Genomic DNA, 27,769 nt, shown 5'->3' with positions numbered 1-27,769 from the left:
AATGAGGCAAGTGGCCATGTGAGAGACTGTGGGGCTTGGTGCATGAGGGAGCGGTGGGTTTCCATGAATGATTGTTTGGCCATAACCTGTCCAGAGTATTTTGAGACTCAGATGTGTGGTTTTTTTTGTGGTGTCTGCTTCCTTATATACCCAACTCTTTCCTGGTTGACAATGATTAAAAAGCAGGCTGCTGAGGAGGCTGCTATTAGTAATGTGATGGAAGTCTAGAGTGACAGAGGCCTGGATGGTATAGCACAGGTTTTTCATATTTGACAGGCATATTTGAGCCCATTGCATGATTTTTCATTGGTATGCACCATCCTTGATTAAATTTGCTACTGGGGAGGTGAATTTAATGTCTTTGTAGATGGAGACCCAAGCAGGAGTGGAGCACGGCTGTGAGGGTCTTGTCAGCTCAAATTGATTGCTGAGCTCTGGAATTGGGGTAATGCAGTAACTGAAAAATTAATCAATCAATTAAATTGGATTTCTTCTGGCTTCTAAACAAAATGTCAATGACCCGATACTCTCAAATCTTCACTGACAGAGAATGAGTTTTTCCATTATTAGAAACCTATTGCATGCTACTGAGCTGAATATATGGCAGGGAACGCATCCGAGTGAACTGCCTTGTGCAGGAGGACTAATTTTTATAATAAATCATGGATGCATATACACCATCTCCACTGTCACTATAGAAAGAGCATTAGTATTGGTCCCTGATGACAGGTCTTACATTTGAACCTCCAAAATACAAGTCTTTGCCTTGTGAGCTGAAGGTCATTTGTGAACTTCCCTAAGAAACCAGGCCAGTGGTATGTAAAGTTATACTAGGTGACTGTAAAATGCCAGTTGTGTTGTTGGTTTACAGACAAGTTGCATTTTAATAATGGGCTCGGCTAGCTCCCAACCATCAGGTCCTGCCAAGAGCCTTTCTGTGCGATGCTCAAAAGCTAATATGAGGAGCTGTGTGGAGCATTATGGTAAATTACTCAGTTCCTCAAGGTCGTGTCCTCCCCAGATGTTATTTCCTGGGAAGATGAGCTCCGTGCAGTTTCTAATTGAATGGAGCAGGGCTAAGGGCCAGCCTACAGGACCAGGTTGGTACCCTAGGCAGCACAAAGGCAGGAGAGCTGCTCCGCAAGGCCAGTCTCCATCTGGCTGAGTCTATGGGACTACAGCTATCTCAGAGGCTGTATGTCACAAGGTCTCTCTCAGAGTTGATTTAAAGTGGGGAGAGGAGAGAGTTGTTTCTGAACTGGATAATGTTCAAAACTGTGAATGAGCAAGATCCACTGACAGAAATGCAGTGGGAGAAGTTTCTATCTCCTGCTGAGGGGCTTGGTATCAGACCGTCCCCTTGTCTTCCTGTCTCAGTTGTACATGATACAGCACTTCTCCAGTGTGTGAATGTTGGCCAGTTGCAAAGCCACTCTATTTTATTTTTAGTCTTCCAATTCCAGTTTTAAAGCTGTGACTCTTGAGGATGAATGATTAAAGCACTTCACCTTCCTTTCTCTAGCTTTAGCAAAAAGCTCTTACAGCATGATCTTGAACGTAAAGAAAATGAGCCCCAAGATTAATATAATTAAATCTTTTAATGCGTTGAGTGAGCAGTGCTTGCTGACTTCTGCTCATCTCTTAAGTAATTAGTTCACTGCTGTCTACATTAGCAAGAAGCACGCAGCAACTGCAGGAGTTGAGACTAGGATGTTTCAGGGAAGCAATATTGTTTGCTTAGTTGTGGAAGCTTTCTGATGTTTATTTATCTTTTCTTAATAGTTAAATCCTTGGTTTCACTACTGTTGGGGAAACTTCTTCACACAGCTTTTCAGAAAAATAGTATGTAAATGTAGGCTATATTCTTAAACGTTGTCCATATTCTGTGCTGTATGTTCTTTGTGGAGGGCTAGGGGCTACTGTAGCTTTATTTCCCCTTTGTTTTGAAGTATGCAGCAATTAAAAAAAAAAAAAAAAAAAAGTAGTATCCTGACTTGGATTTGGGGGAGGTTAGTTTTCTTTAGCATTTCAACTGCCTATTTTCAGCCTCCTTTTCTCCATGCCACTTGACTTCTGCCTTCCGTTGGCCCGGGGAGAAGCGCAGTGCTGCCCCTCGTCGCCAGCTTAGCAGGTCTGAAGTTGCTTTCTCCACTACGAAAATATGTGTGACTGCATCTGTCGCTTCAGACAGCAGTAATTCAGTGGAAGAAAAAGGCTGAATGTAGGTCACTTGAGTTCAAAGGGAATAGATTAGTGCATCAGCACAGGAGGCACACGCATCTGAGCAGACAGCAAAGGTGGGGGAGTGGGCGTAGGGAAACTTCATTTGGCTGAAGCATTTAATGAAGACCTAGCCCACTCCCATTTGAACTGTCTTTTTGGCCTCATAGATGCTAGCAGATAACCAAGAGGACATTGTCTATGTCTTGATATAGAGTGAGATGCTTTAAATTTGAGTTCAGGTACTGACTAAGTGTCCTCAGAGCATCTAACACTTCAACAAGTAACAAAATGCTGCTACTTCTTTGTTTTAATAATTCAAAATTTTTTGGACACCGGGGCATTCTTAAGGTGTTTATATGTCTACAAAGACAGGGATGCTTTTTGAGAATAACAAATACAACAACCTATAGTACCTTTTTTACAAACGATGTATGTGTAGGAATGCGAAGCAGCACTCCCATATGCAATGAGAAGCCTAGATGGCTTTTGCTAAGGAGGTGATGCTAAACAGTTGTCAGAAATTAGACAGCTTTGTATCTGTGTCACCATTACTTTTCTGTACAAAACCTTCATTCCCAGAGCCACCATGTCCCCAGCTACCCAGTGGAATCTCTGACAATGCTGTTGTTCTGGTAGGGGTGCCAGTACCAACTGCCTAGTCCTTGATGTATTCAGAGAGTGTGCTGTCATGTCTGTCTTTTCCCTGACACCAGATGTTATCATAGTTATTTATGGATGGAAATAGGTGTGTTTGGGGAACGAGCTGTTTGCTGGGAAAAACATCCTCACAAACCCCACTCTCCTCTCTCATGATGGTTCTTAGTCATTTTGAAGGCTTTTCCCTCACTCAGTTTTTTAGGGTTTTCTTCGTATTGTTCTTTTCCTAGAGAGAAATGTAGAAGAGTAAAGGATTTCTATCAGCTAAGATGGTGGTGTTCCTGTTACAACAAAATTAACCAAATAGGGAAAAAAAATGGCTCTACTCCAGGGAATGAGATGAAGATTGAGTGAATGCTAAGCCAGATGTATGTATGTCTGGACATATGGGTGTTTATATAAATTCAATGCGTACGAATGCCATGAATATATTAAAACTAAAAATTGTTGCATAATTTTAAAAGTTTTGCATAATGGACATCTGTGTGCATTAGACTTCAAACTCAGAGAAGAAATAGGCACTGGCAGCTGCCTCACGTCATCTGAGGTCTGGACTTCCATGGTTCTGAGCAGCTTTATTTCCTCAGAGCTGTTTGGAAGAGAGTGCCCTCAGGCATCATTCTTTGAAGTGCTTTTGGCCTCCACTGTTGCTTTACATAACACTCCCAAAAACAAAAAACTAGAAGGGTGCCCCAGGACATGAAGTCCCCCTCTCCAGTTCTTCCTTCTGGTCAGATGGGCCAGAAAGTTTTGCAGGATCCAGTTTATGCTAACTGCTTCAAGACCTGTTCAAGAATTGCATATCTGGGTCAAAGATGGATGTGCTTTATAAAGGTCACTTCCTATTAAATGTAGGGAAAAATCTGTCTTGGACGGCAGCAGAGCATAACTGTCAACATCATGCACTTGTCATATGAGGGTAAAATAAGTTCCATCTTCTCAGGTGTCCATTTTACAATGAATGTACATCAGGGCACATGCAGACTGTGGACTGTATCCAGAAGGAAAGCCATGGGTGTCGTGATTTATGCATGGACTGTTAATTTACATGGGGATGGAGTGAGGTTTAGGTCATATTGAGGCCAGTCACTGCATGTGGAAATGACTTGTTTACGTGCAGTGCGATGCTGAGCTCATAACCAGCATGGCAGTAAGTACCTTGGACTCTTTTGGCTGCTGTCTGCAAAATGAATGTAGTCTGTGTGCTTTAGTACTGTTGTTTGTGTGCTGTGTTACTTCTGGCAGTCATCCAGGTGTTATCCCATGCTGCTTTGCATACCTGTTGGGACCTAGGCAAAGTGATGAAGGTGTTCTTTCTGGAGGCATTCCGCTGTCCTGTAGGTGAGGACATGCAAGGTCAGGATGAAATATCATAAGAACATTCCTCTGCAGAGTCACTATCAAGATGCCTAATAGGATCATTAGGTAGAGGTCACATAGCTGCCTTGAAAGCAGGGTTGTCAGTTCTTAGACATGAAAGCAAAGAACTAGAACTGTGGTAGGACAAACCATGGCAAGTTTGTTTGAAATGTAGTGGTCAGTCCTTGTCTGTCAACCCACTGCTGTGACCTGCAAGTCAGCATCATCCCATTTTTAAATCCTTTACACCAGTAACTTAAAACATCCAGCTGATTGTGACAGACACCATATGAGGATGTGATGATCACTGCTTCCAGACTGAAGGTATTACCATGGAAAATGTTCTGCCATCTTGTGCCTCTGTTGAAGGGAGCTGTGAGAGCAGTGCCCAAAAAGTGATGGGTGTGGGAAGAAGGTTGCTGCGGAAACCAAACAGAAAAATATTTATTTCTCCTTTCTGGCCTCGTACAGGATTTCCATGTTTTCAAGCCAGATGCTTGAGGACACTCTTTATGTCAACAGCTCAATGTCTGGTGAAGCTGAGGGAAGGAGAGAAAAACAGTCAGAAATGCTTGACGGAATCCCATGACTTTCTGTCTGTGAAAATGGGGACAGAGAAAGAGCTTCTCAGAGCTAAACCAGAATAGTAGAGCAGAGAATGGCCTCTGCGTGTACAAAAGGAATAAATACCAGGAAGCAGTGAAAAAGAATAGGGAGATGCAGAGGCATCTTGGGCAATTCACAGCATTGAAAAGAAAGCCTCAGCAGACTTTTCATGCTTTTTACTCCCACTGTCCCTTGGGTTAGAGTACTAAGAGGCTACAGCTGTGTTTGTCACAGTCCTGAAGAGTACCCATGAGCTGGCAACTGCAGCTTATTGGCCACAGCTTCTTTAAAGAAGGCATTGAAAATAGGTTCTGCTGGGGACCTGCCACTAGTCCTCCAGCCTAGTTTGGAAAAGGCAGCAGGCCTCAAGATAGTCCAGAGCTGATGCCAGTAGAAAATCTCTTGTGACCAGTTTGCTGGTGTGGGAGCTGATCAATTCAAATTGCTTTACTTTCTTCCATTGTGTTAATCCAGTTTGTGCAATATACAAACAAAACATTCAAGTCAATTTCTGAGCTACTCTGTCAGCAATTGTACTTTGCAAAAAAAAAAAAAAAAGAGATGGGTCTATTTAATTGTGGTCACTTCTATTAACATTTCATAACAGAAGTTCTTTAAGAGCGTGTTCCCAAACCACATTTAAAATGCTTTACACAGTTAAACAAGGCATTAATAATATAGGCTCTACTGCTGCTAGGCATAGCCTCTTCTCTTAAAGTATTTTGTGCAATTTTTTCAGAGAATTATATTGGTTATTCCATGAGGCATAACAGCTATGTGCATGCTGGGATTCATCAACGCTCTCTGGGAATGCAACACCCCCTCTAAAACAGCTGCCTCTGGCAATAGGCACTTGAGACATCTTGTAGTTTCAGCCCGTCAACAGTAGCTTGCTCCCTGGCAAGTACGATCTCCTGGGAATTTCTTAGGAGCTGCTGCAGCTGCCAGTCATGCAGTCCCTTTCTGAACGCTGTGTCATTCAGAGTCCATCTATGTCATCTCCAAGTCACCTTAAAGCCTATCTGGTTACAACCACGTGCCACAGGCAGGGACACTTTCCATTGGATCAGGCTTCCCAGGTCTCTGTCCAACCTGGTCTTGAATGCCTCCAGGGATGGGGCGGCATCCGCAGCTTCTCAGGGCAGCTGTGCCAGTGCCTCACAATTTCTTCTTGAATGACTAATCTAATTCTACCCTTTTAGTTTAAAGGCGTTACCCCTTGTCCTGTCACTAGGCTCCCTGATAAAGAGCATCTCCTATCTTTTCTGTAGGTCTCCTTTAAATGCTGGAAAGCTGCTATGACATTTCTCTGGGGCCTTCTCTGTTTCCAGAAAGATATGTAAGAGCTGCAAAGTACACATCCTGTCGTATAATACTGCTGTTGGCTAACTTCACAGTAACTGTAAAATGATTAATTATAGTTACTTTTGAGAGGTTTGCAGACCTTACTCCTGATGAGTAATGATTCCTTTTGGCCTGTGGAATATGGTTATCCTTTTTGAATTTAGCAAAGCCTACTGTTGCAAAATAATAATAATAAAATAAAAATCTTGGGAACCTAAGTTCCCAAACTGCTCTGGTTTTAGTGGTTATTTTCTCAGTGTTGGAAGGGGTGTGTTTGTATCTGGTGGCAGACAGCGACAATGCACATAGGTGAATGGTGCTGTTTATATTACAGCCTTGCTGTCTTAGAACTGAGAGGCCTACAGGTGTATCACTGTGCTAGTTGAGAAATGAGGCCCTCAAATTGCCACAGACGTGCATGGCATTAATTCCTTTCCCTTAATACCCTGCTTATGGTATTCGTTTCACTGCTTGAACAGTTGCTGGTCCCTTGAACCATCTCAAAATTCAAGTTACAGTGTACTTTCAGCATCAGAAGAGCAACTAGGTCCAGTCTGTCCCTGACAGGAAAAAGTATATGTATGAAAGAGAAATGGTGAAATGAGACTAGAATGTTTACACTGTTTCCTGAAATTTTGGTATGTGAGTTGTATTGGAGGTTGCAGCAATGTTTGGGTCAAACCTTAGTTTGTGCAAGCTACTTTGCTAATCCCTAGTCTAGACGCTCAATTTTCCAGTGCCTGTTAACCTTCTGCATTAATGTAGCGATAATTTTTTTTTTGGTCTGTCACAGAGCATCAGTCAGAAGAAACGGCTATCCTGCTCCCATAACTCCCATTCGTAGTTTCAGCCTCAAGCATGGGGATCTGGGGTGTGTAGCCATATAGCTTGTGGCAATGAGCTGTCCAGTTGATTTTGTAAAAACCTTAACTTAGCACTCAGCTGTACATAGCGTGCTTTTAACATACCTGAAGCTCATGTATGCTTACATTAACGTTTTCCTGAAGTGAGAGAAGTTAACATGAAGGGAGAGGAAGCAGGGGGGTTGATGTCAGTCTGCCCACCTCAGAGGAATTTGTGGAGGGCTGTCTATTATTTCATGGAGAGCCTGTGCTGCTCCTGTCAAGTATGTCTTGAATTAATAGTGATAAATGTCCTGCAGTCAAGCTACTATATTCTAGGGAAGGAAAGCAAGTCAATCCTCTAAAGATAAGCTTTGTGTTCATTTTGCTAGGCTTTTTTGTAACTGTTTTGACACAACTCCAGGATAGTGTTTGTTGTCCTCTCCGTATTAAACTTTGCTTTTGCTTTGTTCGTAATGAGTTGTAATTTCTGAGGAACTCTTGATGTTTCCTCTGTGTTTTGTCCTGCCGAACTGTAGAGGTTTGCCTTTATTGAGTTTCACGTATTGTTTTCAGACAAACATAAGTTGAGATAATTTTCAGTTCTAATCTGGCTTCCTGGTGTGTCTGACACCTTTGCTGGATTTCCCTTGGGTTTGATAAACCTATTTGATCTCAAGATCCAAGCCATTTGTGAGAATTCTTAATCGCTCTGGATCCAGAACAAACCCCTGACACCTGTGCATGCCATTGCCCCCCTGCTCTGGCAGTGAACAGCTGGCAATTGAGCTCTGATGATGGCTTCCATCAAGGCTGTTATTTCTCTGTCTTGCTAATGTTATCTTATAAGACCATATCAAAATCCTTACCAAAGTCACATCTTCTGCTTATTCACACCCATAAGACTGCTTACTCTATCACAGGAGAAAACAAGATCGTTCTGATGTGATGTGGTCCTACCAAATCTCAGTCTGCTGCCATTTGTCACCCTGTTATCTTGGTGCATGCAGATCAGTTGTTTGATTAGGCATTGCAGTGTCTTTCTGGACACTGAAGCTACGCTGTCTAAGCTATTATCCCCTAAACCTACCTTCCTTCCCCATTTAAAGAGAGTATAAAGAGTTACCAGTCAAGATAAAAATGGGAAGTGTTCTTAACCGACCCCTGTTTCCCAGCACTCTTTACTGACACATCAAATTTGAGAAAGGTAATGTCAGAACTATGCTAGCTAGATGAATTAGCCGTAATAGTACAAGTGTCAATGTGTCATGGCCCTGAGGGCACCGATGGACCTGCTTGTGCCTCCCACGGGCCCACAGCGCAGCATGGCCATGGACCGTGCCCAAGGGAGGTGCGTGGTGCTGCCCTGCTGCCCTGGGGAGCCCTCCCAGTGCTGTGACAAAATGGCTCCTGAAGGCTTGCAGCTGCTACCAGCATTTTGTGCAACGTTCGTGGCAGTATAAACCAAACCCAGCTGTTGCTTTTCCAGGGCCTGGGGAGACAGAGATAAGTAGTAAAGGTTCAGTGAGTGACCGCAGAAATATTTAAAGGCGCAGGGTTAGCTGGGCTTTAGTTTCACATCAGTGTTGCTTCCTACATTGAGAAAGAGAAATAGAAGCTATGATTGACCTAACTTTTAGTATAAATTAAAAGATGAGAACATTTCAGCTTTTGAAGGAACTGAAGTAATTATCTTCCTGCTTGTGCTGAAAATACAACCTGAAGGGAGAGACCAAGAGGCAGGGGGGGCAGGGGTCAGCATCTCCAGTGAGTGTCTGCAGCAGTGGAAGAGAGGCGGGTTGTCTGCTAAAGCGTGCCTGAACCTAAACCAGAGTAAATCCATATGCAGCAGCTTGATTGTGCAGTGATTGAATGTGTTGCTTGGTGCCAAAAGTAGTGCAGCTTTATTTCCTGTGCCAAGACATTTTCTTCATTCTTTTATGATAAGAAAGGGAAATTGGAGCATCAGGTTGACCTTGGCTATAGTAGGCATAATTTTATGGACCTTCTATCCTATTTTTCCCCTCACTTCATTCATCTTCTCTCCAAACTGAACAATCCTAACCTTTAGTTTCTCTTCCTTCCCTAATCATTTCTTTCCAGAGAGTGGCTTGACAAAAATCTGTGCTCTGGCCACAAGTGCTGAGTTGTCATTGATTTTGTATGGCAGTGTTCATGATAGTTTTCTCCATCCTGTTCTTAGTCTGCTCTGCTTGCCCTATCTTCCACCTCTGCAGACTGATTGCTGGGGTTTGCTGAGCTGTCCATGGGGTTGCTCAGGTCTGTAACACGAGCGGTCATGGTCTGTTTGCAGTTCATCAGTGTGCGTGAGTAGTTGAATTTGTTTCTTCTAATGTTCATTACCTTGCACTTGCCTACACTGAATTCCATTTACTGTCATCTTATTCAACTGTCCATGGACAGTCCTTGGAGTTGTCTGAATTGCAGAACAGCCCTTCTCAGAGGCAAGTGCAGAGACATTTTTACTTCAAAACACTCCGCTGCTTTTGGAATTTGCCATGTGCTGTGTCTCTTGAGTTATTTTCCACCCTATTAAGGTGGATTAAGTGAACTGCTGTGTGATACTGGTGACCAGCCTGTGGTCTCTTGCCCTCTGAAACTCTTGAAAGTAGCCATATAGCAGAGGGAGAAGCGTGATCAAACCTAATACTAGAGGATATCCAAACTGTTTTAAACAGAGGGATCTTGAGATCCGGAGATTGGTCTGCCACTTCCTGTGAGTTGCAGATATGCCAGAGTCTGCCTCTTCCAGCAGTTTTAGGGAGCTCCAACACACCTTCATACGAGACTGGAAGCGTTTTGTGGCTTCCTCATGATTTCATCTATCAAACTGCTACCATAGACTGTTAAATTACTTTTGTTGTGTAAATTATCCCAGCTTCCCTACCAGGGGACCTAGTGAATGGTCCTCAAGTGCTGGCATTGCACCAACTCTGTGACCTGGGAAGGGAAAGTTAAGAAGCCTGTAGAGAATGGAGAGGGATAGCTCAGTTGTTTTAGCTTGTGTGTGGGACTGGGGATGGTCATACAGTAAAGCGGTTTTCAGCTTTACTGTGGGCTTCTGTGAAACTGGATGGTGAGGCACAGCGGGGAACCTGCTGAGTCAACTGTGACAGTGTTTGTATGTAATAATGATCGATGAAAAGCTGAAAATGTTTTTCCTCAAAATACTGTTTCAGCCACATTGGCTGGTGGCTGCTCTCAAACTTGTGCTGTCTGGAGGAGCTTCCAAATCCCTCAATCTCTGCATGTTCTGTGTAACAAGTGCTGCAGAGAATTTGTCTCTGCCTGAGCTAGCAGAAAAACAACTTTCAACCTAAGCTAGTTTGCAAGGGATAGCAAGGCCTGCAATTTTCCTTGGAGAAGGCAGTTGTAACATGACGTCTGTAAGACTTCTTGCTTTCCTTTCCAAGCTCTTGCCTGTCCTGCCTTCCCCCATACCTGTCCCACTTCCAGCTGTGTCACAAATGGCCTCCCTTCCCTTAGTGCATACATCTGAATGTGTTAAGGTGTGTTGAAAAGTCAATCAGCTGCTCTCCTTGATGCTTATCTCTCCTCTAGATGACAAGGGCTCCCCAAGGAGAGAAGAACAGCAGGAGGGCTTTTGATGAGAAGGCTTATCTGTCCTCAAAGCTGCTGAAGGCTGGAGAAGACCCCTACCGCCAGCATGCTTTTAATCAGCTAGAGAGTGACAAACTCAGCAGCGACCGGCCCATACGGGACACCAGGCACTACAGGTACTGTGCAACCCTTGCCCCAAGCCATGGCTGCTGCTTGCTGTGGGGAGTCCAGAGCCGCCTTGTGTTCTGCCTTGTTAACAATGGATGATTTTAGTTTTTCTTCTCCAAGGTCTGTCTGTTACTTTGTTTCATGGTTAATCTGGAAAGGTCTCAAATGTGCAAAGACCCCTGGCTAGTTCAGTCTCAGTTTGTTGCCGTTCTAGCATATCTTCTCCCAGGTCCGAACACCATCCTGTTATTTCAGCTTTTGGGTTTCAGCACAGCACCTCCATTGCCTGCACTGCAGCTCAAATTGCTCATCTGGAAGCTGTTTTTTGCGTAAATTCCCCCACACTGAGGGCTTCTCTTGTCCAGCCAGGGGAGATTTAGGCTGGACATTAGGAAGTACTACTTTTCTGAAAGAGTGGTCAGGCGCTGGAATGGGCTGCCCAGGGAGGTTGTGGAGTTGCTGTCCCTGGAGGTGTTCAAGAAACATTTAGGTACAGTGTTGAGAGACATGGTTTAGTGGGGTTATTGGTGGTAGGTGGATGGTTGGACTGGATGATCCTGTAGGTCTTTTCCAACCTAGCTAATTCTATGATTCTATGATTCTCAGTGAGCCTCTGTCCTATCTGCAAGGTATTCAGCTGTTGCAGCTCTGCTTTACTTTGGTGTTTCTCACCTGCTGTGAACTGGCTGTCTAAATCTCATTTGGTGTGTTCTTTCTAGGCTGAGTGTTATGGTTTGGATGAACACTGCTGAGGTGGGGATGAAAGTGATGAGTTTTTCATGTTCAGACAGTGAATATTTCATGGCTTGCAAAGTGCTCCTTGTTCTGTCCTTGTTTCACTGGGTGTGAATTTATTCTGCTGACTAAGCTCATCTGTAAGTTACTACTGGTGCCCAGGTAATTATTTTGTTCTTTCTGTAGTACAGAAAGATAACATTGTACCTTGAAGATGATAGGTTTGATAGTAATAGAATAGTGCAGAAAAAGCAGCCTACTTCAAAGAAGAAAAAATAGAAGCAAAGTAACTATGTCTGAAGCACTGGTGTCTGTTTGAAACCTAGAGGTAGCATTGCAAAGCAACACCTCTTAACTGCTGGGAAGGGGAAACCAGACATCTAGCTTGACTGAAACTGCAAAAAGGATGTCAGAAGACATGGAGCTTTGTGATCCTGCCAGCCCTGACAGCCACCAGGGTGCTTTACGAATGGAAGCGGCTGGGACCTTGGTTGTAGATGAAAGTCTTGTGCTTCTATTCCCCATTGCAGTATTCAGGGTTGGCTTGCTAGTGACTCAGAGGCAGTGGTGCATGTCCTCTATTACAGACAGTTCCCGTGCCATGCGGAATTGCTGTTTTCTGTTAATCTGCTGTCATGTTCTGGTCTAAAACCTGCTCCCTTCAAAGATAAATTATTTATTTTGATTTGTGATCTGTGGTAGCATGCAGAGGATGCTTTTTGTGAAAAGCCCTACCTGTGCACTTCAGTCTAAAGACATATATATATTGTTCCCTGCAAATATATGGCCACTTCAGGCCTCAGCATTACAAAGATTCCCTTTAGCAATGGGGACTCCCTAAGAAGCATATTATCAGAGCAGTTAGACCTGTTATCATGCTCCTCCTATTTGCAGGGGGTTCAGTTTGAGAATGAGGGTGTTGTGTTTGAGTACTATGTCACATAGCAATATTGGAATGGTTGCTGTGATGACAGCTTAACATAAGGACTTATTTCTGCTGGTACAAGCTAGATGTGGTTTGAGAAAGTCTGCCCTTCAGTCACAAATGGTTCTGGCTCAGTTCAAGGAGTCAGGGATGGATAGGTCACTGCTGTATTTTTCCTCAGGCACCAAAGCATAGATAGGGCATACTAGAGTTTACATCCTTCAAGCTAGTTCGAACTGAGCATGTAGCTAGCTGGTTTTTGATCCAAAGCAAAGGCAGACCCAGCTTACAAGCACAAACTTCATCTTTGTCCTCTGTGATGCTCTAATAATGCTGAGATCTTGGAAAGTCTTTCTCAAACAACATGTACGCCGATATCTTGTTTTTCTACTTGCTGGTGACTTAATACATTTTACATTCATTAAGTCATGGAGTTATTTTGAAACAATAATAAACGTGGTATGTCTCATGTCTGGTCTCAAGCTTTTCACTTTAGTTATTGTCAGGATTTCTTTATATGCTTGAAAATTGATGTAAGAAGTAGTTGTCCCCTTAACTAAACATTACAATGGAAAATAACAATAGTTTAGAATGGTTTTAAACTAGCAGAATTGAGCATGATGATAAAAAATAGTTACAGTTTAGTAACAGCCAAAGAAGAATAGTAAGTAAATGTAGAAGTACAAGTGGCTTCAAGAAATAAATTGTATTCTGTCCAATGATGTATCTAGTCTAAGCATGGCCTTGAGTAGTTAAAAATAAAAATAAGTCACAATTCTAGAGGAGCACACATGTTCAAATCTGCCATTTCTAGCACCTGCCAGAATTGGATCCAAGATTCATAGCCTTGAGTTGTTCCCCAGAATGCTTGTCCACAGGGTATAAGCAGTCTTGGTGCAAGCTGATTCTGCATTCTGAGTGTGTGGATGAATATACATACCTAACGTTACAAAGTGAGATGGGAAGACAGGAGAATTACTTTCTGTTGCTAGCTGAAGTATTTATGTTCAGAAGAGAAGCTGAGGAAACTCAGCAGCTCCCTGAGGCGGATCACAGTGCTAAATAGTGTTTTCCCTTCCTGTAAAGCCCAGCATCCAAAGAATTTGATCTGATGCCTGAATCTACCAGCTTCATGCATTCTTAGCATGTGCACGTCCTGTGCACGAAGAAACTGGAGTTTACATGAAACACAGGCAGATTCATTGGCTAGAATCCACAGTGTTGAACATTTGTTCCACAGGAAGGTCATGTGTTCTCCTCTGTAATGCATGCAGCATTATGAGTTTAGGTACTGGAGTCTAAAGCTTTTGCCTTTGAACAGGCGCAGTTCTTTTCAAGCTCTGGGGTCCGTAGTACAGGGGCTGCTGAGGCTTTCCTTGCTGCAGCTCCACTGTGCTGTTTCTGCTTTTAGCATGTTATTTCTCTTCTCTGAAAGTTGTAGACACTTTGCCCCAGCAGCTGCTGGTGGAAAGTGTTTGGCTCATACTTCTGCTCTTCTGTGTTGCAGGTGCACTTCTGTACGCTATGATACAGACCTGCCATCTACCAGCCTCATCATCACCTTCCACAACGAGGCCCGTTCCACACTGCTCCGCACAGTGAAGAGGTGAGTTCAGCAAGGGGGGCTGGTTCCTGAGAGAGCACCATTGTGAGATTAGACATTTTCCAGTGGTTAGGCAAGCAAGGTGAGTGGACATCCCCCATACACTTTGTGATCTGTCCTAGAGATGACCCATGAGGATGGGTCTGGGACTTGGATTGGTGATGTGGGTGTATCTTCACAGAGAGTATCTGCAGATAGCTGCTGTATTGTTCTTGTGATGGGATCATTAGCAGCAGGAAAGGGGCTGTCGGGCCTGCCTCCACCGTTGGGGAGTAGTCAGTATGAGCTTGGCTTGGAAGATAGAGGGAACCAGAGGGGGACACGGTGGGCTTATAGATGTAGCTGAGGGAAGGGGGTGGATGGGAGGGACTGTGTTTCGTAAACAGAAATATGCAGCTTGTCCCCCGCTAGGATATGTGTTTCAGTAGGTGGGGCTGTCCTGGTGAGAGCAGTGCCCAGTCTTTCAAGCAGAAAGCTGTTAAAAAAGCATCTGAACCTAATGGCTCACCAGGTCTTCCCTGAGGCTTTGCACACAGACCTTGTTGTACGTACAAGACACTTGCTATCTTGTGCCAGTAGCTCCTGATGTCTGAGTATCAGCAGTAGCCAAATCTATCAGGTAAATGGTGACACAGAGTCTCATCCCCAAGCAGAAGAAAGCATGCAATTATCTGTACCACAAAGCAATGCTCAGCTGCTCCTTCTCCTCCCCATCATCCCTGCAGAATCTGAAGAGGCTCTTTTCCTTTTCCTTTTTACATAAGAAATGCCCTTTGCCCTCTGAGTTATCAAGCCTTTGTTCAAATGGTCCCTGAAGTCTGCAAGCAAGTCCAGGAACAGCTTGTGAAAGCTGAAAAGAGATTGAATTGCTCAGGTAGAAGGTTGAACTCATGGTATCACTAACAGGAATGTATTATTCATCATCATTGCTTCTTCTCCTGTCAGGTCCTATGGGCTTAGAGAAATGTACTTTGTGAAAAAATAAGAGGCTTTTCCTAGCTGGCCTCATGGTTAGAAGGCTGGGTTTGTCTGCTAGGTTTGGTGCTACTGTATTTCCAGAGTCCTGTATATATTGCATTAACACATTTTGCCTTTTTACTTCTTATCATTTTCTTTTCATTTGAACCATAAAATTAGCCCTACAGAGCCACTATTCAGAAAATGACCACGTTTGTTTGGAACTACAGTGCTGCTAGTAGGACAACAGTGGGAGATTTCAGCTGATTATATCATAGGTCAGACAATAAATGGTTAGGTGCTCAGAAGCTGTGGTAGTGTGATCCTTAAGAAAATCTCAAGGCAGCCAATCAAATAGAAGATACTATGATAATAAAACGTAGATAAGGTGATATTCAAAACAGCAGTAACCCATAAATATAGGAATTTACATCCAAATCCTCTGTAGGTTATGTGTACTGATGAGCAGGTGAATGTTGCCAATGCAGGCTTGCTCAAAGCAGGGCAGCTTGAGTAGGTTGCTGAGGTCTATGTCCAGTCTGAGTATCTCCAGGGATAGTGACTCTGCAACATCTTTGAGTGTTCTCTTCTCAAGGCTAAACATTCTCATCTCATCTAACCTCATCTCATACATGTGATGCTCAAGTCCTTTACTCATCTTAGCCATCCTTTGCTAGCCATGCTTCAGCATGTTCTTGTTTTTCTTACCCTGGGAAGCCCGAAACTGAGCACAGCACTCAAGAAGTGGTCTCACCAGTCTCTTGGATGTGATGTTCTGCAACTCAGAGTCCCCAGAAAAGACCCTGAAAAGTGGACCTAGCTGTTCAACCCTACAATCGTGCTGCCACAGAAGCAGCCCTCTGAGGAACTGGCTGAAGTCAGCTGCAAATAGTGGGCTGGATGGCCTTTAGAATGTCTTGGGTTGGAAGAGACCTTGAAAGTCATTTAGTTTCTACCAGACCTCTGGCTAGGACTGGAGACTTCCTTGAAGAGTGTAAACCTTGCCGGAGGTTTACACTCAGTGCACCTGATTTACTCCTTGCTTATATCAAATGTCAGAAATGTTCCTGATTTATCCGTTTGGTGAGTGATCCCAAAGGCTGAATTCTTGGGTTCTACAGAATTTGCAGTGGCACAAAGCCAAACATTAGCTACTAGCCTTTACTTTAAAGCAGAGGAGGTTTGATAACCGTAAACAGAGGAGATAATTTCAGAGAAGAAAAAAGAAAAAAAAAGAGATGGTGTCTGTGAACTGATGAGAGATGGATAGATCAGCAGAGAAGGGAAGCTCTTGGCAGTGTTGAAGTAGTGTCATGGGGCAAAGTAAGGACGCTGACACTGAAAGAAGAAAGCTATGAGAAAAGAAGAAGGAGGGTAAGGTATCCTTGAGATGAGGGGAATAGTCTGTTTCTGCTGTAAAAGAGAGATCATCATTTGGATTTTGGAATCCTAATAATACATTCTGAGCCTAAGAGTAATCAATTGTTGTGCTGGTCTTTGTACCTCACTGAAGTGAAATACTGGGATTGCTGTGTTTCTTGTTAAAGAGACAGGCAAGACAAAGTACAAAAAAGATTAAGTACCTTTTCCAAGGATCCACAGCAAATTATTGCAGAGCTGAGAGCAGAACTAGGCATTGAACAATAAGTAGTGAACTTCTCAAGAATATTTCCTCTCTACTGGGGGAATCAGTGAACAACTGAGGAAGAGAGAACAAAGTGTATTGGCTTTTTCCCAGTTGTTTTGAGTTGGAAGACCTGAAACTTGCAGAGAAAATGTGAGTATTGCCAATAGGTTAGCGAGAGAATGTGTAGAATACCATTTTACAGCAGTTATGTTGCAGGATGTGGCCAGTCAGGATTGTTAATGTTTTGCATTAAGTCTGCATGAACAAGAATTTCAGTGCAAGGCAACTTTGTCTGTAAAATATGCAGATAATGGCTATTCTGGGAGAAGAGGCAATCATAAACGCAAGAAGGAACATAACCCCACCTTCCATCCCATTATGCAATGTTAAAGGATCCAGAGGAGTATGAGCCAAGAGCAGCAAATGAGATTCAACTTTGAGAAATGCAAGCTCAGTCATCTAGGGATGTGTAAGCTCAAAATACAAATACTCTTGATGTATGAATCAGCATTAACCTGAAATGGAGTAGGATGTGATACCAAGCAGCAGAGCAGACATGATTTTGCAGTGTGAGACAGCAGAAAACTAAGGAAACTTGGGCTCTGTATGCAAAGCCACTGGTGATGCTAATTACCATACAGTAATTTCTTTCTCTGTAGCCTTAGTAGGCTACTCCTGGGAGTATGGGATTACTCTTGTTGTGTTTCCTGTATAAAGCAAAACAAAACAAAAAAACAAGCAATACAAACAAAAAACAAAACCAGTTGAACAGAATAGGAAAACCCAAATTATTTAACCAATGCTTTGTCCCAAATTGCTCAACATTAGAAGAACAAGTGCCACTAAAATGATAGAACCAGGAGGACAGAGTTTACTTCTGGTTTTTAAGGCTGAAGTTTTTATAACTGTCCTCTTCACTGGTGTGCTCAAGTGTGAGAGATGTTCAGTATATGAGCAATCTTATTAAAGGCAATAAGGACCTGCCTGTGTGTTTGCAAAATGAGGCTTAAAGAGGGAATATACTGTGTAGTTGTAGTAAAGCCAGGGGAGGAGCTTGAAAAAGTTTACAGAAAATTAATTCAAGTATTTTAAAACAAATGAAAGGAACAACAAGGTCAGAAGGAAGCTGCTGTAACTCAAGAGTACCAGAATGTATTGACATCTGTGGAGAGCATAAGCTCTTATCCTCCTTCCTTGTTTGTGAAAGCCTGCGTCTTGCAGACACAAGCCAATTGCAGCTCTGGGAGTATTACAGGCTACAGTGGATCCTAGCCCAAGGGAGAAGTGTGTGCTCTCAGCAAGCGTCGTGGATGGTTTGAAAGAAAGACAAATAACAATCAAAAGAAGAGGAAAAACAAACCAAAACAAGTCCAGAATATTGCTGAAAAAAATTGCTTTCTTCCTAAAGAAGGGAATCAGTGAGAAAACACTGAGAGCGCTCCTTGCTGGGAAAAGTGGCAGCTCTCTTTCTACTTTCCGGCAGTGATGAGCTTTGCCCAGAGTCTAGCAGATAGGAATGGCTTCCTGGCTGCCTCAGGGCTGGTGATGCTCTCCTCTTTGCCTCTCAGGAGGCAGACAGCATGCTGCAGCATCCTTTGCTAGATGCTTCCAGTGAGACCCTACAACCATCTTTCTAGCTATGGGGTCCTTCTCAGGTTTGATTGAGATACCCTAGCTTTCTGGGATGTTTCTGCTTGCAGTTCAGCTTCTGATGGACCTTTGTACAAAGAGCTGGGTTACCTCTTCCACATTACTTAGTTTGATGTTCCTGCTGTAAAGCATAGCACAGCAGACTTGTGTCAGTCCTACTGTTGTCATTATTATGGCAACTCACAAAGATCATCTTTTTCTTCTCTGGATCCCTGCAGTGTCCTGAACCGCACCCCACCCAACCTGATCCAGGAAATTATTTTGGTAGATGACTTCAGCTCAGATCGTAAGTATGGACCTATTTCACTTGCATTTGTTTTTTTCTCCTTCTGTTCTCCCTCTTTGTGGTTGCTTTGTTTATTCTCTTCTTTCACAGAGATTCCGTCATGTCTCTTTGCAAGACAGAAGGAAAAGGGAGGTGGTATTTCTCTGCATAGTTTAAATATGTGCATGGTAGAGGTGGATAGTGAGATTAGGTATTAAAGCCTCTGAGGGCCTCAGACTCTTATTTGGATAAGGACTGAGCTGCACCCAACTATTGGAGCTGGGTGTTTCTGAACATGTCTAACAGAGAGTCCTAGTGTCTCACATTCAGCACCTGAAAGTTCCAGTACAGTGTCAGTGTCCAAAGTGTTCCAGATCAACACTAATGGATCTCTGGTGCCATTACTGCACAGGGCTCAGCCACAAACTGCCATTTAGGCTCTTAGGTATAGGATATAGCAGTTCTATATTTTTCTTTGTGGCAAGCAGATATCTGGTTCTATAGCTGCTCTACTGAGAAATCTGTACAGGGCCACTTTAGTACCAGTTGGAGGACTGACTCTTAGTTTTAACATCTGCCTCAGTTTTTGCGAAGATACAGGGAGTCCATTGATGCTGGCAAGCAGTTACACTCAGGGTGATATGCCCCACTCCTGCAGAGTAAGTGACTTGATATGGATTCTTGTACTTACTTGAAACTGTGGCTTAGCCAAGCTGAGTGATGCTTTCCCTTGTAGCAGATGTCCAGCAAAACCTCGATAGGCTTTAACTGAAAGCACCTGCCACTTCACTTGGATAGTGCAGCAGCTGCCAAAGTGCCCACACAAGAGCAGTATTTCAGATTGCATGCATGTATCGTTGAGAATGGAAATGCCCCTGCAGGCGCATGCCAGGAGATGCACTTTGGCTGATGGCCTTTGCATTCTCCCCAGAGTGCCACATCTGTGGAAGGATGACAGTGGGAAAGAGAGGATGTGAGACACAAAGAGGAACAGGGACTAAATGAAGAAACAAGACATTATTGTGGAGCGAGGGAAAATAGCATGTGTTAGAAAGTTACTTCTGTGACCTCTGCTAGGATGGGAGTAAAGAGAGTGCAGTTTGTAGGCAGCCTAGCCCGTGGCATCCTGTGTGATCCGGTGCTCATTCATATGGCTGGGCTGGACCCAGTAGCTGTTGTTCTCCATCGTGTTCCCTGAGCAAAGGAAATGAGGGATGGCACAAGCTCCTGGCGAGCTGCCAGCAAAGCTCTCAGTTAGACATCCCTGCATTAGTGTAATGTTGCCTCCAGGGAAGCAGATCAACTCTCCGTGGCTTATATTAAATAAAATCAAGCAGAAACTGCCCAAAGAACAAATGTTGGGAAATGCCCAAATGAGCCGCGGAGGGCAAAGGAAATGGATGAAATCATTTTATATGACAGGATTCTCTTTTACTTGGCACTTCTGCAGTTTGCAGCTCTGGCTCCCTGTGGTCCCTCTGTTTCATCAAAGCCATCCGCTCAGTGCCACGTTGCCAGCACATGTCCCATTATTCTTGTGAAATGCCAAGTGTGGGAGGGCAGAGGCCTGGCCTGCCGGAGTGTCATGAGGCACAGGCGCAGCTGTCTGAGGTGGGCAGTGGGCAAGCAGTGCTCTTCTGTGTGTCCTTCAAACAGGAGGACTGGGGCCATCAGACTGATATTAAGTGAAAGCAGAAATTCCCCTGTACAAGAAAACCGTACAAGAGAACAGTTAATTGGAGTTCTCTATTGAAGCCAAATAATTCATGTATGTGTACCAAATGTTTTTTGCCTTCTGAAGCTGAGGACTGCCAGCTCCTTACCAAGATCCCCAGGGTCAAGTGTCTACGAAACATCCGTCGAGAAGGTGAGTGCGGAAGCTTTTTAGGTACAAAGATTTCGTGAATTTTCCCACATGGCCCTGTTTGCCTGCCAGCTGCGTACATGTTGTTTCTTACCATTATGGTTTGTTTTTATCAGTATATGGGCTTGGTGTCCTAACGTGGAGGCTCCATGAATAGAGGACCTGGCTTATCAATTCTCAGTCTTCAGGGCTCTCAATTCATAGTTTAAATAATAAGAGTGCTGTCCAGAGGAGCTGGCTAGAACAAGGACTGCTTTTTAAGATCCTTATAAATATAGGTGCAGATGGAAGTCCTGTCTTCAGGTTAATTTCTAAAGCTGTCAGTGTACAGTGGGCCTGGAGCAAGGGTCTGAAAGGGGAGATGGGAGCCACTGTTCAATGCATGAAAGTCATCTCAGATTGCAGCACGGTCTGTAAGAAAGTATGGAGATATCTGAGAGCCAAAGCAGCACCTCTGACCACAGGGCAGAGTACAGAAGAAAAGGGAATAGATAAGAAGGAAGAAAGGCAGTGAGGGAATAGACTGTGTTCCTATGGAAGTGGTGAGAGAGGCAGCAGGGTGTTCTGATGGAGAGACACTGAGCAGCTATGGCCCAGGCAGCTGCAAGGTACCTGTGAGAAGGGCTGGAGGGAAAGGGAACCAGGTGAGAGTTCAGTGGCATGAACAGAAGCAGCAGATGAGGTCATTCTTTGTGTGCTGGGAGGGCTCAGATTTGATGTGGCCCCCAGGGACTGCCCTGCCAAAGCTGCTCTCTGCTCCTGACAGAAGTGTCATATTGGAGAAGCACCTGGTCTTCTCATGCAAGTATTTTAGTTTCTGAAGGAGGCTCAGCTGTTTACCTTTCTAACCTTCTTTCTCTTCTTCTGCTGTCCTTTCTCCATTGCAGGGCTGATTCGTTCTCGGGTGCGAGGAGCAGAAGTGGCCACTGCTGACATCCTCACCTTCTTGGACAGTCACTGTGAAGTCAACAGTGAGTGGCTGCAGCCCATGCTTCAGAGAGTGAAAGAGGTGAGCGCCATGTCCCCCATCTGAGCTAGCCAGGGCTAGCACATCTGGGACTGATGAATCCTGTGCCCTCGGGTGCCATGAGCAGTGCCAGCAAGGACAGAGCCTTCCCAGATTGTCCCTTTCTCAAGCAGGCTGTTGCAGAGGAAGGTATGGCCTGAGCTAGATGGGCAACTGATCCCTGATGGGCTTCTCGCATTTTCCTGCCAAAAGAGCAGGGCAGCAGGTGCTGAGTGATGGGATGCAGTGGTGAATAATTGAACCACCAACTTGTACCACAGCTGTCCTGCAGGTGTTGTGCTTCCTTTCTGCCTGTACGTAGGATAGCCACTTCAGCACACACTGTGCAACTTTTCCGTGGCTGCCATCTCCCTTGCTGCTGGACCTTCCCCTCTGTCTTGTCACTGCCAAAACTTTTCTTCCATTAGTGCTCCTGTTGAGGTGCCAACACAAACCACCTGCATGTAGGCAGCTTCCCAGCACAGAAGAGCTGCCTGTGGATGCAGGGATGTCCCTTTGCTGGTTCAGTTCAGAAAGGATTGGCGTGAGTCTGGACTGTCACCCTGATAGCACCATAGGACTGGAGGGGAAGACATAGCTCTGCTGCAAGAGCAAATGAGAGAGACAAGGAGAGAAGTGTTAGCCCTGCTTGCAAGAAGACTTAGCCCTACTTGCAAGGAGCTGGGATTGTTCCCCTCCTTTGAAATAGCAGATCCTGTGGAGTAATGAGCTCCAGGAAAAGGAGTTTGAGGCTTTAATGCTGACTCGTATCCATGCCTGGCTTAAAGCAGAAGAAGGTGAAACTCGAGGAATGATGACTTAAAAGATTTCACTTTTTAGTCCTGCTCAGTAAATCCTCTATCTTGGAAGTGCATAAATATTTTCTTCTGCCCTCTAAGTCAAGCTATAGCATCATGGGGTTCCTAAGCAGCAAGGACCTCACTAAGTTGCAAAAGCTTGGGTGCTGACTCCAGCTTTATTTAGTGAGCAGATTTCAGATTGGCCTATCGCAGACTTCCTACATTGCTGGTCTGAGTACTGGTTTGGGTTTCAGTCTTCCCCATCCCAATCCTAGTGTTGGCTGGGTGGAGCAGTGGCTGGAGAGCTGTGCTGCCAGGGTGGGTTCAAGGGCAGGGCTCAGGCCTTACTGTTATACTCCTTGTGCTGTTGACAATGTGCTAAGGGGAATATGCATGAACAGCAGGCTTTTGCTGGTTGTGCCCTGCTAGCCAAGCAGGAAGAGCTACTGCAAGGCACAAAATGGAGGTTAGGTAGGAAGGTTGTGGAGGCTGTCAGGTGATAGCAAGATGCTGGTTTTGGCATTACCAGCTCTCTGTTTCATCTTAGATTTCATCTATCAAAAAGACTTTCTTCAGTGCTGTGGTGAAAGCTTGTTACAATCTCAAGTTCAGTTTATTAAAAAGATTGCAAAGTAAAACTACCCTTGCAGCCAGTAGAGTATCCTAATTCCTTAATATTAAGATATTATTATTTTTTTTTCAGTTTGTGATTGTTTCTGGTCTGATTACAATGAGTTAATGCAAGGATGGCTGAGCAGAAATCAATAGATATCAACAACAAGTACAAAACCTTTGGGACAATGATTCATGTCCTGTGTCTTGGGCAGGAAATAGAGCTGTTTCTTGGCAGCACTTCTGGGTACGTGGGTCCCTTGCCTCATTCTCTTTATCCATGGTGTACACTTGGCTAATACCCAGCCATCTCCATTTGGACATAGTGTACATCAATCACTGCTCGGCTGTCAGAACTATACTGGAAAAGCCAAATAAAAATTTGCATGCTACATCTGCAGCTTTGTTTTTTATGATCTCTGGCAGCTTTTCCAGACCCTTGAGAAAAACCTGACTGCTTTTATTTTTCCCTTTTCTCTGTCCCTTTCAGGATTATACCCGAGTGGTGAGTCCAATCATTGATGTTATCAGCCTGGATAATTTTGCCTACCTGGCAGCATCAGCAGATCTGAGGGGAGGTGGGTATAATGAATGGCTTGCGTTAGTTAGGCCTGAGAGATGGTGCTTAAAAAATAATTGATGTCCCCTTCAGCTTTAAAAGAAAATAGTGATGCTCTTTCCTAATGGGGTTTCTGTCCTCCTTTTCCTGCAAATTGCTAAGTCAGATATTTTGCAGAGTTGAAATAAAGCCCAAATACTGTTTTGTTTTTGAGCTTGCATCAGTATTGTGGTATTTTGCAGTTTCGGGGCTTAGCTAACTGATAAAGCATATCAGTGTGTACTCTGGCCACTTCACCTCCTGTCAGCAAGTGAACAGCAGAATTTTTGGGCTGTGGCACTCAGGCCAAGCAGCCAGATGTGAAACACATCTGTGCTTTCACATTCATAAACCAGGGAGATCACTCTTTACAGTTTACTCTTACCCAGTAAGGGAAGAAGGGTGATAGCAAATAAAATAGGTGAAAGCCACTTCTACGAACTCTTCTCTCTTTGTGTCTTCCTTGTGGTCCGTCTGGCATCTTGCGCTGTTTCTGTGTGATGTAGTTCGCTCCTTGGGAAAGACCCGTTAAAATAATGAAGAGGAGATTAAATTCTGCATGGGCACAACATTGCCAGGCTTTGCCCGCTCCATATGACATTAAAGTACTATGGCAGTATTCTGGTTCTGCAACATCTTGTGGGCTGCATATTTTTGGACACTGCTTGAATATGAACCTTTGCATTCCCTGGGAAGCTGCATGTACGTGCATGCCACCACAGATAAGGATTCAGAGGGTACCTGACCTTCCTTATGTACTTTTTTGGACCTGAGAACAATTCACCTCCTGGTAGTGATTCAGGTAGCACGTACTCACCGCCTAGGGCTCATGAGGAAGAGCTGTGCCCTCATCCTGTCTACTTCTCCGCTAGCTTTCCCAGGCAAGGATTGCTTTCAGCTTAGAGTCCAGAGACAAAGCTCCTACCTTGTGTGAGTCTGTTTTTCAACCAGTCCCTATGCTGCATGTATATTGGAGTCTGACAGCCACTTCAGTTGCTTCTATCTGCCAGGCCTCTCCTGAAAACCACCTCTCTCCTAGCAGCTGAACCCCATTAAGGCTGTTCCTATAGTGTCTGCTGCCTTTCTCCTTCTGTTGTGGCAAGAGGAAATGTAGGTAGCTGTGTTTCACTGCTGCACTGCTTGCTCACTGAAGGCTACTCATCTGTGGCTAGCCTCAACAGTGGTATAGAGCTAGTGTCTGTGATGTGCTCAGCTCTCCACCACAGGCCAATTATAAATGAACAGTAGGCTCAGATGTTAAAATAGTTAAAATGATCTGCAAGCCTTTGTTCCCAGAATACATTACATTCCACAAAGTGTTTTGCTGAAAGCCAAGTAACTGGCAGACAGGGAAGTGTAAAACAGGCTGGCCAAAATGCAACAACCCTAATTTGTACATGTCACACTGACAACGCTCTCCTGCGGAGGTAGAGTGGAATTGAGCAGAGACCTGTACTGCTGAGGAATGAGGATGCCAAGACAAAATTAGTGACTGCTTGGATACATTAAGATAAACTCTTACCATTTTGGCTAGACTGCAAGGGGCATTGAGGAAGGAAAGTGGCTGTAGCCTGTGATGTAGAGGTGGGGGCTGAAGCTAGTAGAAAGCCCAGAACAAAACCTGTCTGGCATGTTTCTTTTCTTCTCAGGATTTGACTGGAGCCTTCACTTTAAGTGGGAGCAGATTCCTATAGAGCAGAAGATGTCCAGAACAGACCCAACTCAGTCTATAAGGTATAGCTATCTCTGATGGACTGCGTGCAGTCCTCCAAATGCCTTTACTGAGCCTTTGCAAGGAGTGCAAAGGGCTGTCTTACTGGGGACAAGATATCACAGTTTTTACGTGATAAGGGCAAACTTTTCATGTTATTTCTGAAGAAATCTTGTAATGCAGTGATACCCTAATTCTTCGAGTATTGCTCCCTGAGTATTATATGAATAGCAGCTATATACTGTCATTGGCTTGTAGCTGTGCTGTCTCGACAAGTCACCTCTTCCTGTTCTGTATTTGTTTTTATGGTTTCTCTCAACACTCCAAATGCCTCCAGAAATCTTTTTTGGAGGTTTTTAATTACTTCTGTCTCTAGGTGAGGAATTAAGGAAAGAAGCAGCTAAACAATCACCTCTGGAAATGTAAAGCAGAGCTAGGAGCTTAATCTCACCTAGTAATTTGAGCACAGAATTAACCTTCTCTCCTAAATAAGTGTGTCCACGCACAAAGCAGATTGCGTTGACTGCAGTGGTTATTGCCAGCCTTGTTGCTATGTATGTGGCTCTGAGGAATGTAGAACACAGAAAAATCCTGGTATGAAAAGTCACAGTGCTTGTCTGAATAGGCAGACAACTCTGTGTTTGTAACAGAAGTATCTTTTTATTCCTTTACATCATTTGTGAGCGTCTGTTTCACACTCAAGAAGTAGCCAGCAGTACACGCAGCAAAGCCACTCACGCCATGTCTAGTTGGTGAATGCTGCCATTAGACAGTCCCTCTTTCATTCCTTCATGCTGTGTGTATTTGTATAAATGCAAAAGACAGCATTATTTATGTAGCACTTGCAGCACAGTCTAAAAGAAGACGGAGGATCTAGTGAGGGGCATCTCAGCAGAGCAGGAACGTGATCAGCAGACTTCTGTTTTCCTGTTTTGAATGAGAGATGATTTGTCAGGCCTGGACAAATTGTCCCCCCTCTAAAATGAAGATGGTGGTGCTCCATGCACACAAGTATGTGAGCTTATTTAATATGGGCTTGTGCTTTCTTTTCCAGAACCCCTGTCATAGCAGGAGGCATCTTTGTGATTAACAAATCCTGGTTTAACCACCTGGGAAGATATGATACTCAAATGGACATCTGGGGAGGAGAAAATTTTGGTAAGCTTAGCATGTCAGGGAAACGACATACTAATGCAGAACCATTTCCCAGTATTCACCAATTAGCAGAGCTCTTCTTTCAAGATCTGCATGTCGATATTACAAACATGGTCAGGCTATCATCATGTGGGTCAGAATTTTATGTCAGTTTTGCGCAAAGTAAACGGATGCTCTTTGATATCAGGGCTATCACTGTCATATACAAATGCAGTATTGTATGCGTGCTTCTACAGTACAAACAAGTTAAGAAAAGAATAATAATTAAAAAACCCTCTCCTGATATTTAAAGTATTGCTTATTTTTGGAGAATATTCCTTCAGTCCTTCGTGTGACAGTCTGTGTCACTGGGGATTGGTGACAAAAGGAAGAACAACATTGAAAAGAGGTTCATGGAGACCTTGAGCATTTGGGACATTTGTTTATAAATGATGTAGGTGGAGCTGAAGTGTCAAAAGCCTTTCTCTATCCTTCAGTCAAATAGACTTTTCTCTTGCTGATGCCAACAAAACACGTATTCTGTTTCCACAGCTTCTATAAATACTGCAAATGTGTAAATAAATCCCTTTAAAGAAGAATTTACATGGTATTTTCCAGCACCTGAGTGGACAGTTAGGAAGAAATAAATAGGAAGAAGAAACTTATTTCTCTGAACACAGCTAGGGCAGCTGCCCTTTTCTGAAATGCTCTCTGAAGCCCAGAAATAAGATGTTTGATGGTAACAGCATCAAGGTACTACTTTTTTAAACAAAATATCTAATAGCGAGTGCTTGTGTTCTCACTTTACTGAGGTCCTACTTCAATTTGAAGGTAGTCACGGTATTAAAAGGAGATGCTCGGCCCTGGGATCTCAGGATTAGGACTAGGATGCATTAGGATCTGAGCAGTGCTAATTACATCAGCAGAGAACCGTAGGTGGAAGTAAAAGGAAGCATTTACCTAGGCTTGGGGATCCCCTTTCCTGTGTCCCTTGGACTCCTCTGTATGGCTGAACTCATCTCCCTGCCACCACCAGCTACAGAGCCAGCCTCTGAGCTTCACCTGTGTAAAAGCTGAAAACCCCAAAGATGGTGAAAGAATACTTATTTAGGCTTTTCACTGTGTGCTGCTGCCCATCAGGGAGCCTAACACCATTGTTTGGTGCATATGTCCATAGATGATGCTAAAGCAGAGCTCTCTGCCGTAAGTGGCAGTAAATTACCTGCACACCCACAACTTTTCTTGCACATAGAGATGATGAAAACCTCAGCAGAACTGCTTCATTCTCCTCCTTCAAACCACTCTTACAAAGCCTGCCAATGGCTGGGCCAGGCTGTGTGGGATTGGGCTGAGCATGCAGGGCTTGCCTGTTGTGCCTTGTGCAGTTTCCATTAAGTTTGTTGTCCCTCATCACTTGTCTCTTATCCTGCACCTTGACTCTTCTTTTACAAAAGCAAGGCTAAGTGCACAGCGCTCTGCATAATGGGGTTCATCCCTGAGA

At 44.0% G+C, this 27,769-nt stretch overlaps 1 protein-coding gene across 4 annotated transcripts in view; it reads left to right on the top strand.

The window, feature by feature from the left end:
• Positions 1-27,769, top strand: part of GALNT16 (polypeptide N-acetylgalactosaminyltransferase 16) — a 63,659-nt gene that overhangs the window by 17,446 nt on the left and 18,444 nt on the right. For all 4 annotated transcript variants that reach the window (XM_021402593.1, XM_021402596.1, XM_021402594.1 and 1 more), the window contains exons 2-9: positions 10,614-10,789; positions 13,949-14,047; positions 18,497-18,564; positions 20,345-20,410; positions 21,295-21,416; positions 23,316-23,403; positions 25,073-25,157; positions 26,189-26,292. In XM_021402593.1, coding sequence (XP_021258268.1) covers positions 10,614-10,789; positions 13,949-14,047; positions 18,497-18,564; positions 20,345-20,410; positions 21,295-21,416; positions 23,316-23,403; positions 25,073-25,157; positions 26,189-26,292 — 808 coding nt within the window. The remainder of the gene's footprint in view (positions 1-10,613; positions 10,790-13,948; positions 14,048-18,496; positions 18,565-20,344; positions 20,411-21,294; positions 21,417-23,315; positions 23,404-25,072; positions 25,158-26,188; positions 26,293-27,769) is intronic.

The sequence above is a fragment of the Numida meleagris genome, chromosome 6 (genome assembly GCF_002078875.1).
Source record: "Numida meleagris isolate 19003 breed g44 Domestic line chromosome 6, NumMel1.0, whole genome shotgun sequence".
Lineage (NCBI taxonomy): Eukaryota > Metazoa > Chordata > Aves > Galliformes > Numididae > Numida > Numida meleagris.
This window is presented reverse-complemented; position numbering and strand designations above follow the sequence as displayed.